At 35.5% G+C, this 17,333-nt stretch overlaps 1 protein-coding gene across 1 annotated transcript in view; it reads left to right on the top strand.

The window, feature by feature from the left end:
- LOC148951973 (guanine nucleotide-binding protein G(f) subunit alpha-like) overlaps positions 1–17,333 on the top strand; it is a 69,579-nt gene that overhangs the window by 19,697 nt on the left and 32,549 nt on the right. The window contains exons 3-4 of the mRNA XM_089089113.1: positions 6,678–6,808; positions 16,935–16,993. Coding sequence (XP_088945239.1) covers positions 6,678–6,808; positions 16,935–16,993 — 190 coding nt within the window. The remainder of the gene's footprint in view (positions 1–6,677; positions 6,809–16,934; positions 16,994–17,333) is intronic.

The following is a 17,333-nucleotide window of genomic DNA, read 5'->3' on the forward strand; positions in this document are numbered from 1 at the left end:
TGTAACTTCACTCTTGTCATATCTCTTTGTTTAGTCAATGATACTATTTGCATTCATATTATGAAATTCGAGAGTTTCAATCTGTCTATTTGAAGCAATATCACATACAGTGTTTTCAAATGGTGAATCACATTCGGTAACTGCCAAATAAAAATCACTTGGTTTATAGTCATAATAGGCAGTGTCGTCACAACGATGACGTAGAAACCAAATTGTCTTGTTACCCCAACAGTTGAATCGTAGACTTGACTCCTCTTCCCAGAATAATTTAAATCCACGACGATACCAATCTCGTAGAAATAAACTAAAATCACGTTTGGGATTCTTTCCAATAATAGCGGGGTAAGTATTCTCCCACTGATTGCATTTTTCATGGTGACATTTGGAGCACAGGTGCCCTCTAGGATGCGAGTCACACAGCTCTTCAAGACATGAATTAAATCCTTTAATTTGTACTGCATAGCCTCTATGTAATTTACAAGGATTACATAATTTGCACTTTTCACTATAGTCATCAATAAATGTACAATTCTCACATTGAGTCCAACTGCCAAGAGTGTACATGCACAGTGGACATGTATAGAAAATTTTTTGATTTCCAATGTCAACTCTCTCACAGCTAAAACGAAACTGATCGTCCTCACTCGATAAATTCAGTGAGCGGAATGTTGTGAGGAGTAACTCTATGATGTTGCCTCTTTTGAATGAGGAGCCATCTACACTGAGTCCATTGGCAATGTTTTCAAAAGTATATCCACGATATTATTCTGCTTTGTTCCAATTAATATATCAATAAATTGACTATAAGCACTTGAGTCACATCTTAAAAGTTTCATACAATAGTCCAATGGGGGAGAATCACTTCTCATTATATTTTCAAGTGCTCCCTGACGAGAGAATAACCCGTGTTTTAGAGATAGCTTGAGAAAATCATCAATCAAAATCAAACGTCTTTCTATTAATATCCAATTTCGTGTAATTCCCTCTTTCTCAAATTCGTTCATTTTCAGTCCCCTCACTCTAACCGCCGATTATAGACTGACCATTATTCGCTAGGCCTATCGTAGCCTGACCAGAAAAGAAAGAGAAGGTTTTCGATTTCGAAACAATTTTATTGAATAATTACAACAACAATAATACTAAGCATGTACAATTAGCGATACAGTTTATTGTCTTCGATATTTTTCACCAATGCACTTGAAGCACATTGAAGTCTATTCACATGTGCTATATCAACTTTGGCAGCGAAACATAATTGTTCCTCCATTTTAAATTAGCTCAAGGATATCACATATCTTGCATATACTTCATCCCATTCCAGACAAAGCAGCGATCCTTTCGTGATTTCCACCGCAATGTTTGGTGCTCTTGTATTATTACCATCAATTCCACAATCAACTTCTAAGAGGGTAAACATTCCACTCGCCATCAACACACAAATATATATCCAAATGAGTAAAGTCAAACTGTTCTTCTCACTCCTTTGAATTTCTATTCAGAGACTAATAAAACTTTAGCAAAAATCCTTTCCTTGTATTCTCTGCGATCCTCCGCCACCAATATGTAACCGAGCCTCTGATTGGTCTAGAAAGGAGATGTAAGCGAGCCTCTGATTGGCTAAGAAGGAGATGTAACCAAGTCTCTGATTGGCCTAGAAGGAGATACGTGACCCTGTTTCCTATTCCTGGATCTTAACATTCGCCCCTAGCGTGCACTTGGCCAAACAACAACAACAAAGAACTCGACCGTGGAAATTTAGTTCCCAATCGATTACGCAATCATTCTCCCTGGGAATTCCATGCCCATATATGGTGCCCCGTCACGACTGACAGCACAGGTGTTCTCCCTAGGGAATCTATGCCCATATAAGGAGTCCCGTCACGAGTCAATAAGGCTTTTCTACTACCAACTTGAACTATACTAAACTATGTGGGAGACTAGTAACTTTTTTAAATAGCTTTTTTTACTTGACATTGGAGTAACTTTTTTTAATTTTCTCTTTTTAATTGGAGTAACTTTTTTAATTTGACATCGAGAGCAAATGTAGTCTGGTATAATTGAAGGAATCCAGGCACAACCAGCTCTTCTTTATTCCATCCTAAAATCACAGTCACAAAAATTCCTTGGGTCGGATCCATTGTCCCAGAATACTGAAAGAGGGCTCGTGTCGAATTGAAGCTGCGCATACCAATGCCCTTTTTTGCAAATTGGAAGTGATTTGGTGGTAAAAACAACCCATTCCTAACATCTTCAAGACCAATGTCTATCCTAATAAAATATAACATGAAATTGAAGTTGGACTAGTTATTGCTTTGAGAAAGAAGGATGCATAAAACTTGTAATTTTAGAGGTGAACTCGTGGAAGTGGTCTCAATGCAAAATTAAGAACAAAATAAGATTCAATATAAAAAAATCAGATGAAAATAAAGAGCAACATTAGAACTAAAATAAATAAATATTATTCTGTATATGAGGGGGGGGGGGGCGCTGTCCCTCAACCCCCACTCTTTATGCTAAAGTTTGACTTCTTTCCAAAGGTATGTCAAAAATGAGTGCTCTAACAAAAGAGCAACATGGAAAAAAGTTCATTTATATTTTCACGCTTCGTCGAGAATTGACAGGTAGTTGGTAAATAGAACACAGGTTATATGTTTTATACTTTAAAAGGCTTTTAGTTCGTTACTAATTTAACTTTAACGTAAAGATGGCAGCGGCGAATCCAGAGGTGGGCAAGGGGGCGTGCACCCCCCCCTAACGTAGTCTAAAGTGTGTAATTTACTAAATTAACGCAAGTTTGCGTTGATCAAACTTGCTCGTAACGCAAGTTTATGAGATCAACCTATTTTGCCCACCTCATATACAGGGGATATTCCGTATGTATTGCTCTTTTTGTTTTTATTTGAATTTTTTTTATCATTTATGCAACCTAGAACGAAGGAAACTAAAATAACCAATATGGTCAAGCTCAGAAAGAAACAAAATTATTATTATGAAGAAGTGAAAACTAAACCCAACAGCAATTAAAACGAATAATCAAGTCAAACTTTGAATGAATGAGAAATTGCCTCTAATCAGAGCTCGGCTGTCTTCCCCTTAAACCTCCTAAGGGCTAAAACAACCTTCTCGGTTTACTGAAGGCTATAAATTTTCAACAGTGTCTTCTGTTTGTTATAAAATCCAGTTTAAGTAAGCGGACATCCAGTTTAAAGGGAGAAAAGAATCAATTTCTTAGAATAGTTATTTAATGTTAATAATATTATTAATAATAATGATCATATTTACTAATATGAGTTTCCTAGAATAATAATAAGAATAGTTATCTGACTTAAAATTTATTTTACTAATTTAAAGTATTTCTGTCAATGCTTCGTCTATTGTTTACTTTTCATTTAAAAGTATCAAGATTGTCAAGTGGTAATAATTAAAATTGACCAAGTAAAGTGGTGATCCAGTTTAAAGAAAGAAAGGAACCAATTTCTTAGAACAATTAAATTAATATTAATTATATTATTAAAAATAATTATTATATTAAATTATATTAATTTTGTAGAATAATAATTAGAATAATTATCTGACTTACAATTTATTTTACTATTTTAAGGAATTTCTGTCAATACTTCTTCTATTGATTCCATTTTATTTAAAATATCAAGACTTAATGGCTAAATAAAACTTTGGCGAATCAAAGAGTGAAACACTAGTTGACTTTCTATACACTTGAAAGGAATCGATATAAAAGGAAAAAATAGTAATGAAATTGTAATGAATGTCTGCCTAAAGAAACTGTATTGAACTTTCTAAATAAATATATTTTTGAGGTGTGGAGGCATGGGCCCTATTATTTTGAGATTAGGATAATTGATCATTGGATAGGTGGAATAATTGATGCTTCAATGAGGAACTTCACCCTCATTCATCATCGCTAATCGGCACTTCAGTTTAAGCAAACAAATAATTTATCGAAAACAAAACACACTTTCATGGGCATGCCCCAAACATGATACCTTTCAGTCAAAGATAAAGAAAAACACTTTATTATTTAAACTAAAGTCATCACAGAAAAAATTTGCCAACGAGCACAAAAGTTATAAGAACGTATAAGCTACGAATTATTAAAAGCGCGAACCATAGCCGAAACATGATGCCTGGAAGTGAAAAAAAAAAATAAAAAGCACTATAATAGTTAAAATGTGGTAAAAAAAATTGCCAACGGGAAGAAAGTTATCAAAGCATACAAGCTACAGATTATTAAAATATTGAAAAAAAATGCCACAAAGCTTCATGAATAACATTGTGACCTGGAGTCAAGCGGTATCAGTTTTAGAACTTTCACAGCCACTCTGTTGAGTCGTGATTTCAGTGAGACAAAAGGAGGTCGGGCGAAGTTCTTGCAGATGGAATGGAGGACGGCCGAGTCAAACTTCAAGCACCCAAAAGCAGACAAACTTCATGACGGACAAAAACTGGGTGACGTTCAAATGATTTTAAACAAAAATAGTAAGGGAACGGGAACTTCCGAAGATGATTTTTAGACATTTCCTCTGAACAGTTCAATTTATCACTTCTTCTTTCGTCAGAGCGAAATACCAAAAAGGACGTGCATATTCTAATAGCGGGAGTATAAACATTCTGAAAATTAATTTTAGTTTATCCTTTGGAATCCGGAATGTGGTTAGAGTTTTCTACGTATGGATAGCACCGTTTGCATTTTTTAAAATCATTCTCGTATTTTACTCCCAAGTAAAATCAGAAAAGATCACTTACTTCCAGCAGGGTAAAGCTGTTGCTGATGATGCTTGAGACTATAGGCGGTTTGGATCCAGGTTAGCTTTTCGTAAGATATGAAAACATTATTACTAACCATTTATCTTTATTTTCCACCTCATTCAGTTTTGCTACTTCTAAGGTAACTCGTTTAATGTAACTAAAATTTAAGCTTTCACCCACTCCAGATGCTACCTCAGCAGGGAAAGATCATTTGCATTCTTCCATCTTCCATTTAGCCCGATAGTTATTTCTTCAATCACGAGGAAAAAACAAAAAGGACCGATAACTCGTCGTAGCAGGACACCGAAAAAACTGGCAAAGAAGAAGAACAAATATTTTTATACTTTACAATTTACTCTCTGTTTGCTAGAAATGTTTGTACATTTTGAAGAAGATATTCAGGAATATTTTTCTGTCACCTTTTACAGCAAAATCAAGTGGTCAACAAGACTGGAGGGCTTTTTGAAATCTATTCTGAATCAATTTATCAAATTTCCACGCTCGTCTAGATCTTTTAAAATGAAATCAAGTAAACTAATGAGATAGTAAGCAGTTGAACAGTCTGGGATGTCACCAAATTGCTTCTTATCAATTACTTCTAAAAGAAATTTTTAACCACAAAGCAGCAAAACTCTCATGGACTTGGCTAAAAATCCATGTATCAGTGATGGGCTTTGCACCAGAGAGATCATTAACTGCTCCTTTTTTCCGGAATAGGAGTAATGAATACGATTTCCTTAGTAAGGGCCACCTGAGCAGCAAAAGATGCCACACTGACACTCTCTTTAACATGAAAAGTTTGCTTTCTCAATTCTGATATTGAGGTTTTAGGTATTAAGTTAGAATCTGCATTTGAATCTTCTTGTGAAGTCAGGGATGGTGCTTCATTTGAAATTTAAGGCGGCTATTCAGGTGGTAGCGGTAGATACGACTGTTTAAAAGAAACAAAATGTGAGTTTACGTCGTTTGCGGTTTTCCCTGGTGGCTCTTCCTTCATGAAATCAGCCGGTTACGGATCACGTCCAGTCAGGTTCTTTTTTTTCCAAAGAACTGTTTTTCCTCCTCGAACTCTAATTCGAGGAGGTTATTTAATTCCTTTTTATAATAATCTTCCTATGCCTGTTTAATTTCCGATATAATTTTGTTTTTGAGTTTCTTTGCTTCATCTTCCTTTTTCCCCAATTAAGTGTAATTTATGTTTATTCATTTATTTAATCTCTGAATTTTGTCAGTTGAATACACTTCGGTCTTTTTTTCCGGAAATTATCTAAAAAGTTGATATTTAGTTTGCTATGGAAATTCTTTACCTGTAAATCCATTTAATCTCTGAATTTGAATACGGTTTGTCAGTTGAACACGCTTTGTTCTTTTTTTTCCGGAAAATTTTCAAAAAAATATGTTGTTTAGTTTGCTGTGAAAATTCTTTACCTGTAAATCCATGTCCTTAGCAGTTAAGACTTCAATTGTTTCTTCCTTCGTTATCTAATTCCGGAACTACATAAGTCCACCATCAGCAATTGGTATCGAAGTCATTTGAGTTAGTGAATAGTAACTAAGCCATTTAAGCAACCTTTTGAGCTAACTTAGCCATTTGAGCTACTTAGCCACTTAAGCTGTCTCAAAAGGCTTCCACTGTCACATTAAATGATAGATTTTACCAAGTGGTGCAATTTTTTATAATAATATTGTAATTGTTGATAAGGTTTTGAAAGTAACTGCAGATATTCGTCATTATTACATCCAGAACTACCACCTTTGGTTGTTGGAAAATACACAACATTCTTGAGGTTGAGTGATCTGGTCAGATATTTACTACTTAAGGCATTTGCAAAGCCTTTGCCACATACCCAAAAATTTGTTATACTGAAAAAAAAAATAGGAAGAATGAATGTAATAATGTGTATTTTTAGGTTTTTAAAAGAAGCAGGAATCATCCTTTTTCTTAACAAACAAGATGTCTTGGAAGAAAAAATAAGGCGAGGAGGAAGAATTGCCAATGATTTCCCACTTTTTTCCAGCTACACATTGACAGATCGCAAAGGTTAATCTTTTTTATTCAAAAATGAGCTACTGCTACCTATGACGAAGCTATTGTTGTATTTCCGAAATTTCATCTGTACCCACTTCAATCGTTTATTTTATTTTTACTTTTTTAAATTAGAATTTTAAAATTTATATCGTTTTTCAGACTATTTAAAACATAAAAGACCGGCCATAAAAGACTGTCTCTTTGAATTGAGGTGTTTTTTAACGCTTAAATTTTAGTGGGGATGAAATACCTTGGCAAAGGATGTTTGCTTTTTGATAAATATCTTGGAATAAAAGCTGCACACCTAGAAGGGTTGTGTTCAAGTGGAGGGATTTGTAGCATGGGTATCAGGGGAACACATTTCCTTTTAAGGAGTACTGGGGTAACTTCAAAGTTTCAAATGTCATTCCTCATAGATGCTGTATATTGGGAATCCACGTAGTAAAAAATGTCTATTGTCGGAAAACTTGTTTTTAGAAAAAGCTCCCAGCAGAATTTACAAGCCTTGAAGCAAAACACTTTGAAATATTCAACAATGGTAAACTTTTCAAGTTACGAAACTGATTAAGTGTTCGCTGAATATAAAGAATTTTGAGAAAAATTTTCACATTCTCTTAAGCTTTTCTAAATTTTTATGTTTCTGGAAAGTGTATGTTTCCACTATAAAGGGAGGTAATGGCAGCTTTAAAATATTAATTTAAAGAAATAAAGTTTTTCCGAGGGAAGTAAAGAGCGGAGTTGAAACTTAAAACGGACAAAAATTATTACTTCACGGCCTATCTAATATATATCAATAAAAATAATACAGATAAACAAACTAATTATGTTTCCCTAAGTCTCTAGGATTATAGCAGACTAGCGCTTTACTGAAAGCACAAAAGTCAAGTATAAGAAACAGGAATATTGATTTTGGAGTCCAAAGTGAGTATTTAGCCTGACAGCAATAAATTAATCTGTAAAGCTTTTCAAAGTCTTACAGCAGTTGTGACATCAGTAACTTTCAGTATATAATTAAAATCATCTTAAAACATAAGCGTAAAATTAAAAAATTTTTTAATAGCCGCAAGGTAACTGAACAGCATACAGAAATATTGGATTGATCTGTCAGGTTGTATTTTGGACTCGACAGCTATAATACCAACAGTGATTAATAAGCAATCTTAAATTATAATAAATATGTTTCAGTATTACTTGAAATGAGGATCAAATAAGACATAATATAAACTCTGGAAATCTGGTTATTTCTCTCTATACAAAAGCTAATTTCAAGCTATGATCCAAGTTCTAAAGCTAGTCTATAGTCCTAATATTATCAAGATGGCTTTACTTGAAACTTGTCAACAGACTAATCATGACTTGTCATTTTCAGAACCAAAACGAGAGTCAGTCATTGAACTGAGCCATTGTGCAGAAGTGATACCATATTGAACGAAAACAAATAAAAATAAAACAACAATCCTAAAATTGATTGTTTTTTTATCTTAAAAGGGATTGATCCTAAAAGGGATTGATAATATTTTTATTCTGTAAAAAGTGTCTTTAATTGGTTTGCTTTTATTGTACCAAAACTCCTATATCATTTTGTGTTTTCAGAAAAGCGCTAGTTTTCTATTATCCTAGAAACAGAGGGAAACGTAATTAGTTTGTTTATCTGTATTAGTTTTATTGAAATATATTAGATAGGCTGCGAGGTAATAATTTTGTCCGTTTTAAGTTTCAACTTCGCTTTTGACTTCCCTCGGAAAAACTTTGTTTAAAAAAAAAAATTAATCTTTGTTCGTTTTTTATTAAAATTTAATGTTGAAACAACGCTACCATTATCTTTTTTATTTATACGGAATAATGTATGTTCGTTTCAAGTTTTAATGTCACTCCTTAGTTTGAGTTGAAAACTTATTTTAATATAATTTCTAATTTGCCGATCTAGAGAAAATAAGACACCTCTAGAAGATACTGCAAACAACCTTGAAAGCTACGAAAAACTTTCAGTCTATGACATAAAGTTCATTATCCATACTTCACAAAACAACACATGTTTTTCAGGAACTTTTGTTTTTCGATGAACAAAAAGCTGCTTTTACTCGGCCAACTTCGCTTGAAAAAGCCATAATGAAGACAGGGCCTCAAAAATCGCTTACTGACTAGCAGAAACTGCACTTTCGATTGTTTCCCCCATTTTTTTTTTTTTTTAACTGAAAAACGTGCGTTTTCCAATGAAATGACCAAAAAAAGGTGTCTTCGAAACTTAGAAAGGAACAAAAAACTAAGGGGGCAAGGACATACTTTCTCCTCAATTACCGCCATTAAAACTAGCACACAGGCTTCATCGCAGAGTGAAGTTTGAAGGTTCAATTCAAAACTGTTGATTGTTCAAGCTAAATTTTTGGTAGATTTCTAGTTGAAAAGTTTTTAGTTTTAGTTAATTTTTTTCGCAATAATCTTTTATTTTTAAGATGAGTAGGCAATTTATGACACTTACTTAGAGAATCTGGAGGGGGAGTATATGTAAGGGTTCTTTAAAACCTCCAGTCAAGGACTTTAGAACAAAATTATTGCAACGATACCGTTTTATGTTTCCAAACTCTTCCACTTAAGAGGCGGCACCAAAGTGCCATTTTTAGTGCTATATGGCACTTATGGATAGTACAATTGATAAAAAAAACACGTAGATATGAGTAATAGGTATAAAATAAGCCTTCCCGGGATATGCTTTAAAAAATTAGTATATCGCATTTGCAAAAATAATGAATTATCTGAAAAGTAATCAAAAGAAGGGACAAACTATGATTGAAAAAAAAAAATCCTAGTTGGAATTGAACGCATGATGATCTGATTTGAAGTCCAGCTCTGTACTAACAGATCCACGCCTCTTATAATGTAATTTAATATATTAGCGTTAGTAGGACTTTAATTGCGTAGCTTATTAAGGGGGCCTGGAGGACAAACATGTGGGGTGTGTTCTTACAAACCTCCTGTTAAGGGTTTTGGACCATATTTATATCAATGATAGCGTTTTATACTTCCAGGATTTTCCACTTAAGAAGTAGTACCAAATGTGTGGTGAAAGTGTGAGTGACGTCATTAAAGATCACTCTAAAAATCTCTGGTAGCCCACTAGCCCCAACTTTTCTACTTGAGACATGGAACCAAAAGTTCCGTTTTTAGTGCCATTTGAAACTTGCAGAATGTGGAATATATAGGAAGAACGTAGATATGAGCTATAATTTGTATATGAGCTATCAAAAATCTATCTAAAATGTTCTGGTAGCCCGCTAGCCCCACCCGTTGAGAAACAGCACAAAAAGTGCCATATGGCACTTACAGATGGCAAAATTTATATAAATCACGGACATATGAGAATTAGCTTTTGAATAAGCACTTAAGCAGCTCTATGATGTTCTAGTAACCCGCTAGGTCTGGAAAAAAGAAGAAAAAAAGACCGTTTTAATGTTTTTTAACTTTTAGTTATTATGGGATGTGGTTCACTCTTTACTAGGTTGCAGTTAATGCTTCAACCATGACCATGAGTTCATTACGAATTCTCCCCAGAAACTATTTAACATTAAAATCTGTGAAATCTAATAGATGGTAGAGTTTTTAAAAACCTAGTAAATATAAACAATAGCTTTTAATTGAGCCATTAAACATCTATCTACGATGGTGTGGTAGCCTGCTAATGTTTCAGTAGCTTACTGATGAGCAGAAAATTTATAAAATTTACTAAGGGGGCTGGGAAGGTGATTGTGCGGGAGGGGTTCGTGTAAGCCTCCAGTTAAGGGTTCTGGAACATAACCATTACAGCAGTACCTGTTTTGCACTTCAGAGATTTTCCACTTAAGAAGTGGCACCAAAAGTGTGGTTTTCAGTTCTATATTGCAATTACGAATGGTAGAATTGATATAAAAAAAAAAGCCCTTAGATATGAACAATAGCTGCAAATAAGCCATTAAACACAGCTCTTTTAAGTTCTGCTATCCCAATAGTCCCAGCTTTTCTACTTGAGACATTGCACCAAAGTGCCATTTTTAGTGCAATTTGGAACTTGCGGATGGTGTGTAGATATGAGCAATATCTTTTATATGAGCTATAAAAACATCTCTACGATGTTATGGTAGCCTGCTATTGCTACCCCTTGAGAAATGGCACAAAAATGTCATTTTAGTGCCATATAGCACTTGCAGATGGCAGAATGTATAAGAAGCATGTATATATTAGAAATAGCTTTTGAATGAACCATTAAGCATGTCTCTATAATGTTCTGGTAACCTGCTAAGCCTGGAGAAAAAAAAACAAAAAAAAAGGGAGACAGGTCAGTGCTACCGATGAAAAAAGGTGATTTTCCTTGTTTTCCAAGGAGGGGGACTGTAATTTCCCTTTGAAAGGTTTTAGACCATGCTGATTCTAATGGTACACTTTTTAATTTGATCTGACGTAGTTTTCGATGTGTTTCAGGCTTTTTTCGAAATCACCATAAATTTCTTTTCACAATTAACTTTTACTTTTAAGACGAACCAAAATAACAGTTACTATTCCTCAATCAGTGTTACATGGCAATTTTTTTCCAAAAGGCAGTTTTTCTTTCAAAACGTGTTTTTTAACTTTTGGTTACTGTGGGCTGTGGTACGCCCTTTACTAGGTTACCGCTTTACTAGGGCTACCGCTGTAACTATGAAAAATGATGGGATACTCTTTTTAAAATAGTGCATGTTTGAAATATGGAAATAAAAGAAACTGGTATGGAATGACTTTTTTAACAAATATTCCATCAAAAATTATAAGTCTGTAAAGAGTAAATGAAAGCACTCAAGTTTCTAGGCAAAACGTGAGTAGTTTCCTGGAATTTTTTTCTAATAATGACTGGATTTTACACTCCTTAGTTTTTCAAATTTAGCAGTAATCAACAAGACCAAGAAACCTTTGAGATTCAAGTTTTTCTAGAAATGTATTCCTCTTGAGGAACGTATATCTTTTTACATTCGGCTTTTACTTTACTTCGAATTTGTTTGAGTCTCTTTGACAATGGAAAATAGCCTACTCTTGGTTTAGGCTAGACGTCGCAACATTTAACTGTCCCTAACTCAATTGCTATGCAATTTCACAGCCTTGAATTTACAACAATTGCTTAGAATTCCTCACATTACGTTGCTATCATTTCTCCTCTTAGTCAGTTATCCAGGGACCGTTATCGTTCAAGGGGTGGCTCATATTTGCCGCAGTTGGTTTGAGGGTGTATTCTAGGACCACTGGGGGCGCTGATAACTAATATCGGGGTGCACAAGCTCGTACGCGTGTAGAACATGGTCAGTATAGCCTATAAAGTCAAATTTGTTCTATAACGACATCATACCGCTCTTGATTTTTTCAGACGGTAAAATAAACTGAAAACTTTATAAGTTTGACATATTCTGAATCCCTGAATCCTAAGAACGAGTAATTTCACCTGGTATTTTTAGTTTATCCCCACAACCTTTATTTTTTAGTTAATCCCTATTTAATTTTGAAAACAAAGCTTGTTTGATATACTTTTTCTTAGTTTTTTCGGTTTTTCTGAAAATTTTGCGTACACAAGTATATTTTTGATGCTTTATTCAAATTTTGCTCGTCATTACGAGTCAAACCATGTGCTTTTTTCCCAAAAAATCTTACTTGTTGAGCAACTATATATTTTTCTAAATAATGTCATAGCTTTCAGAAATTAGCCTACAATGACCAGGTTTTTTTCAATTTTTTTTTAGCAGCCAAAAAAATGAAAACGAATCAAATTGCACACCATTCGAACCTTCAGAATGTTCTTTAAACGTTATTGATAAAAACAAAGTCGAGACTTGAATCTGCAAGAATATATAAGGGTTTGAACAAGAAAATTTCCGCCCCAAAAAAAGAAAATTTTCTTAATAGTGGCATTTTACTCGAAATATTTTTAGCACAACTTGTAGTTTTTATCTCACCAAACGATAGATCGTTCTTTTTTGAATCAAATCGTGTATTTACATTCTATACAAGTAATATTTTTAACCAGGAAAAAAACAACATATGCTTCGTTCTGATATCGCATGCGCAAATTGAGTTTCCACAGCAATAAAAAAAAGCCGAACATTCTTATATATCGGGTTTTAGTTGCATAAAGTACTTAGCCATAAAAGGCTAATTTCTCCTTTCTAGGCTAAAATCATCAAGTTCTAAATTAGTGCGAGCATGTGCCCCCTGATATTCGTTTTAAGCACCTTAGATTACCCCAAAATCCGTACTCAAACCAACTGCGGCTGATGTGTGCCACCCCCTCCCTTTTTTGAATGATAGCGAGTTTTGGTGGCGAAGCTGTGTGAACGTGTGGTGCAGAGGTGACTAAGGCTGATTTAATATACTATTTACTTTAATTCCCAGCATAGCAGGGGCCAATGATCCAATCGGTTAGATCGGGTCAACGGCCGCTGATGTAGTAGACGTTAATTGTCATGATCAGCTGAAAGTAAGGTTTACAGGAGTGCATTAGCAGTTTAATATCAAAACAAATGAAAAATCAAATATTTAAAACTGAACATGAAACGGTGGCTCAAATCTCTTTTTCTTCTTCATCTTCGTGTTCGTTCTCGTTCAGATTCACATCGGAAAGTAGGCATTTTGGGGGGTCCCCTCCAAACTTGCATCACTTTGCACAGATGATGGCTTCTCTACAAGGGCTCGAACTTCATCGCCTAAAAACCCCAACAAATTTTCCGAAGACTTCGCAGCTCGAAAAAAGTGGACATTCCCAATTCCACACAGAGAGCTTGTGATGTCACATCCACTCAAGCTGTAGACAAGCGGCAAGGCGTTGCAAAATATTTCTCCTTGTCTTTGTGCTGCCGTAGGAATAGGTATGCAGTAGGACGGAAACTTAACCCAGATCTGCTTGAGGCCGAGACTAGCAAGATACTGGAAGTAGTATACAGCTAGTAAGACGATATCAGTATCGTTGGTTTGTATTATCACAAGTGTGCTCTTTTATCTTGCGGCAACTGCTGTGTGGTATAACACCCGAGTGTCTGCTTCCTCATGTCCAGACGAGAGATCGTCATCAATGGAGCTTCCATGAGGCGAAACGGTAACAGTTCTGTGTCGATTCTCGAAACCTCCTGCGAGATGAACCATCAGACGGATCAAAATTTTGTACTCCCAGATCTCGAAAAGAACTATCAAAAGACGACCTTTTGCTGAGCGACTACTGAGAATCACATCCCATAGTCTTGCAACTTTTCTGGAGGAAGTGAACGGGCTGGAAATATTTCCTCTAGGATCTCCTCTTCTTTATCAACAGCCAGATGCTTTTTTAAGGTTGAACGAGTAGTCATCACGGGTTTTATCGTCACTAAGACCGTCATACCTGTCACCAACCAAATGGATAGACTGACAAGCTTCGGGTATGTGCCTAAGAATCCCATCGTACGCTCTTATTCCAAAATCTGCTAGTGTCTCATTTTGTTCTGGTCGATAACACCTTATGACACTCATGACATCAACTACATAATCTGATCGAGGAGAGTCTTCAAAAAGCGTACGTGGAATCATTTTTGGTCATGACTGCAAGCCAGACTGTTGCATAACGTAGTTCAAGGCTGTTGACTTTGTACCAGCACGTAGCTGAGGCCCCCTACGACTTGATTATAATACTGCAAGTGAGGCCAGATATGGCTGTAGCTCGAGGGACGAAGAGGGACGAAGTTTGTGATGAATTTGCAAGACGCAGAGCTCGTTTAAGCAGCTCAGTTTCCCCAAAATGTTTTTTCGTGGCTGTTTCTTTTTTCCTTTTTTGGCAACAGAGGCGAAAGTTTGCACTATACCATCTTTTACTTTCGTGGATGTCCCTTGGGGATACGAGCCCATGGCTTCGAAGCCATTGTTTCGGAATTTCAGCGGGCTATTTGCTACGGCTTCTGGAGCTGTTGTGCTCCTCTGTTCTCGTCGTTTTGAATGGGTTTCTGAACAACTCTACCAAATACATAGTCTGATTTTTGCCTTCTATTGTCAGATTCGTGAACGCAGTGGTATCTTCATGATGATTCATTGCCTCGTCATCCATATTCAGGTTTGCTTTCAGCGTTCTGGTGACTGCTGCGAGAAAGGGGAGAGTAGCCAGATATCAATCCCTGTCATTTTCATTCGTTGTCGCACCAACTATACCAGAAACACCTCGAAGACCTTTGATGTCCAGATTCACGGTCAACTCTAAAGCCAGATCGCATGCAATGCTGCAAAACGACTTGGTTGTTTTCCTAACAACAAAATTACCACTTATAAACTCTCTGTGATTTTCTGGCTCTTTCTCAGGCAGGCGTAGCATTTCTTCTAGATAGTTAAGTGCAGCTGCGGTGTATTTATGGTTTCCAGATGCGAAGAAAATCGGAATCTTCTCTTTTGTGCCGTTTAAGTGTGATCCCCAGTCCAGAGCTCTTTCAGCATAAAGATAGTCGTTTCCGGTACGGATAATATCTAAATAGTTGATCCAGAGCCTATGATTCCTTATGGTAGATCTGGACTTGTTGTACTTCAAGAAAAGCAGAGCAATGCTGCCCAACGCATCTCTTATCTGTTTACATGCTTTGGAACTAGTTCTACCAACATGATGTACCTCACGTAAGACAACTTACACCCCCTAAAATCGTTTTTGCTGGATCCTTTCCCTTTATGTCGTAGTTTTCAGTACTTTATGCAATAGACAGTGATCCAAGGCTCGCTATCGTTCAAAAAAAGGGAGGAGGTGACTCAAATCGGCCGGAGTTGGTTTGAGTACGGATTCCGGGGTAATCGAAGGTGCTTAAAATGAATATCGAGATGCATATGCTTGCACTAATGTAGAACTTGACGATTATTGCCTAAGGAGAAATTAGCCTTTTATGGCTTAGTACTTTATGCAACTAAAACTTGATATGTAAGATGCTCGGCTTTTTTTATTGCTGTGAAAACCAAATTCGCGCATGTGATTGCAGACAGAGGCATCTGTTTTTTTTTACTGGTTAAAAATATTAGTTGTATAGAATGTAAATACATGATTTGATTCAGAAAAGAGCGATCTATCGTTTGGTGGGATAAAAATTATAGGCTGTGTTGAAAATATTTCGAGTAGAACGTCCCTATTCAGAAAATTTTCCTTGGAGGGCTGGGGAAATTTTCTTGTTCAAACGCTTATATATTCTTGCATATTTAAGTCTCGACTATTAACAACGTGTAAAGGACACTCTGACGGTTCGAATGATGTGCATTTGATTTGCTTTTTTTTTTTTAACAGCTAAAAATTTTTATAAAAACTTGGTCATTGTAGGCTAATTTCTGTTATTAAGACGTTATTAAGAAAAAATAAATAGCTGCTCAAGAATTAATATCTTTTGGAAAAGAGGCATATAGTCTGACTCGCAATGGCGAGCAGAATTCATTTAAAAAATAAAAAATATACTTATGTAGGAGAAAATTTCAAAAAAACTAAAAATACTAAGAAAAAGTATATTAAAAAACCCTTTCTTCAAAATTAAATAGGGGTTAACTAAAAAAATAAAGGTTTTGGGGAAAAAATAAAAATACCAGGTGAAGTAATTGGTTTTGGAATTCAGAATAGGTCAAATTTATAAAGTTTTCCGTTTATTTTACCGTGTAAAAAAAAAATCAAGAGCGGTATGACGTCGTTATAGGCCAAATTTGACTTTATAGGATAAAATGACCATGTTCTACACGCGTGTGAACTTGTGCACCCCAATATTCATCATCAGCGCTCTCGTTTACCCTGGGTTCCACCCTCAAACCAACTGCGTCTGCTGTGAGCCACCCCCTCCCCTATTTGAACGATAGCGAGCCTTGGATCATTCACTATCTTATGGGATAGTCATAGAAAAGCCCCTCTATGTTGAATAATATCGTCAGCAAAAACACATGTTTGCAAAATCAGACACGAATACTCATACATTGATTAAAACAGTTATTTATCCGTTCCAATTAAGCCCTGTGACATTATTTATATCCTGTTCAAGTTTATGACATTATTTATATCCTGTTCAAGTATATCCTGTTCAAGACATTATTTATATCCTGTTCAAGTTGAACTGTTCAAGTTTAGCTCAAGATTTTTGTCGATAATGTTGGCTTATTTCATTTCTTTTACTTTTTTTAGATGGTATAAATGCATGCGAGTTTGTTAGAGCAAGGTGTTTTATCCGTGACTTATTCCTGGTATGTATGAAATTATCTGTTGCATTATTAATGTTATGTGTAACCTTATCTTTTTTATATTGTTTTTTATACATTCCCCGCAGTAAAAACTATAAAATGTTACTTTTTATATTAAAAAGAGAAAAAGCATAATACTGCCCCCATCACATAAAAAAACCTGCCAACAGAATAATAAAATCTTACAGAAAATAGAAGGTAATATAAGGAATACGGCCCTTGAACCCTACAGTCCCTACTGGCGATGCTGATCTCCACGTCATGGCCCTTCATCCACGTATAAAAGTCGTCCTAGCCGAGTGGTGGACGCGCAGAATTTGGAATCCTTTGTCCAAAGGGCAAG

This window comes from Artemia sp. Qi Xiang Cuo, chromosome 5 (genome assembly GCF_049724085.1).
Source record: "Artemia sp. Qi Xiang Cuo chromosome 5, ASM4972408v1, whole genome shotgun sequence".
NCBI lineage: Eukaryota > Metazoa > Arthropoda > Branchiopoda > Anostraca > Artemiidae > Artemia > Artemia sp. Qi Xiang Cuo.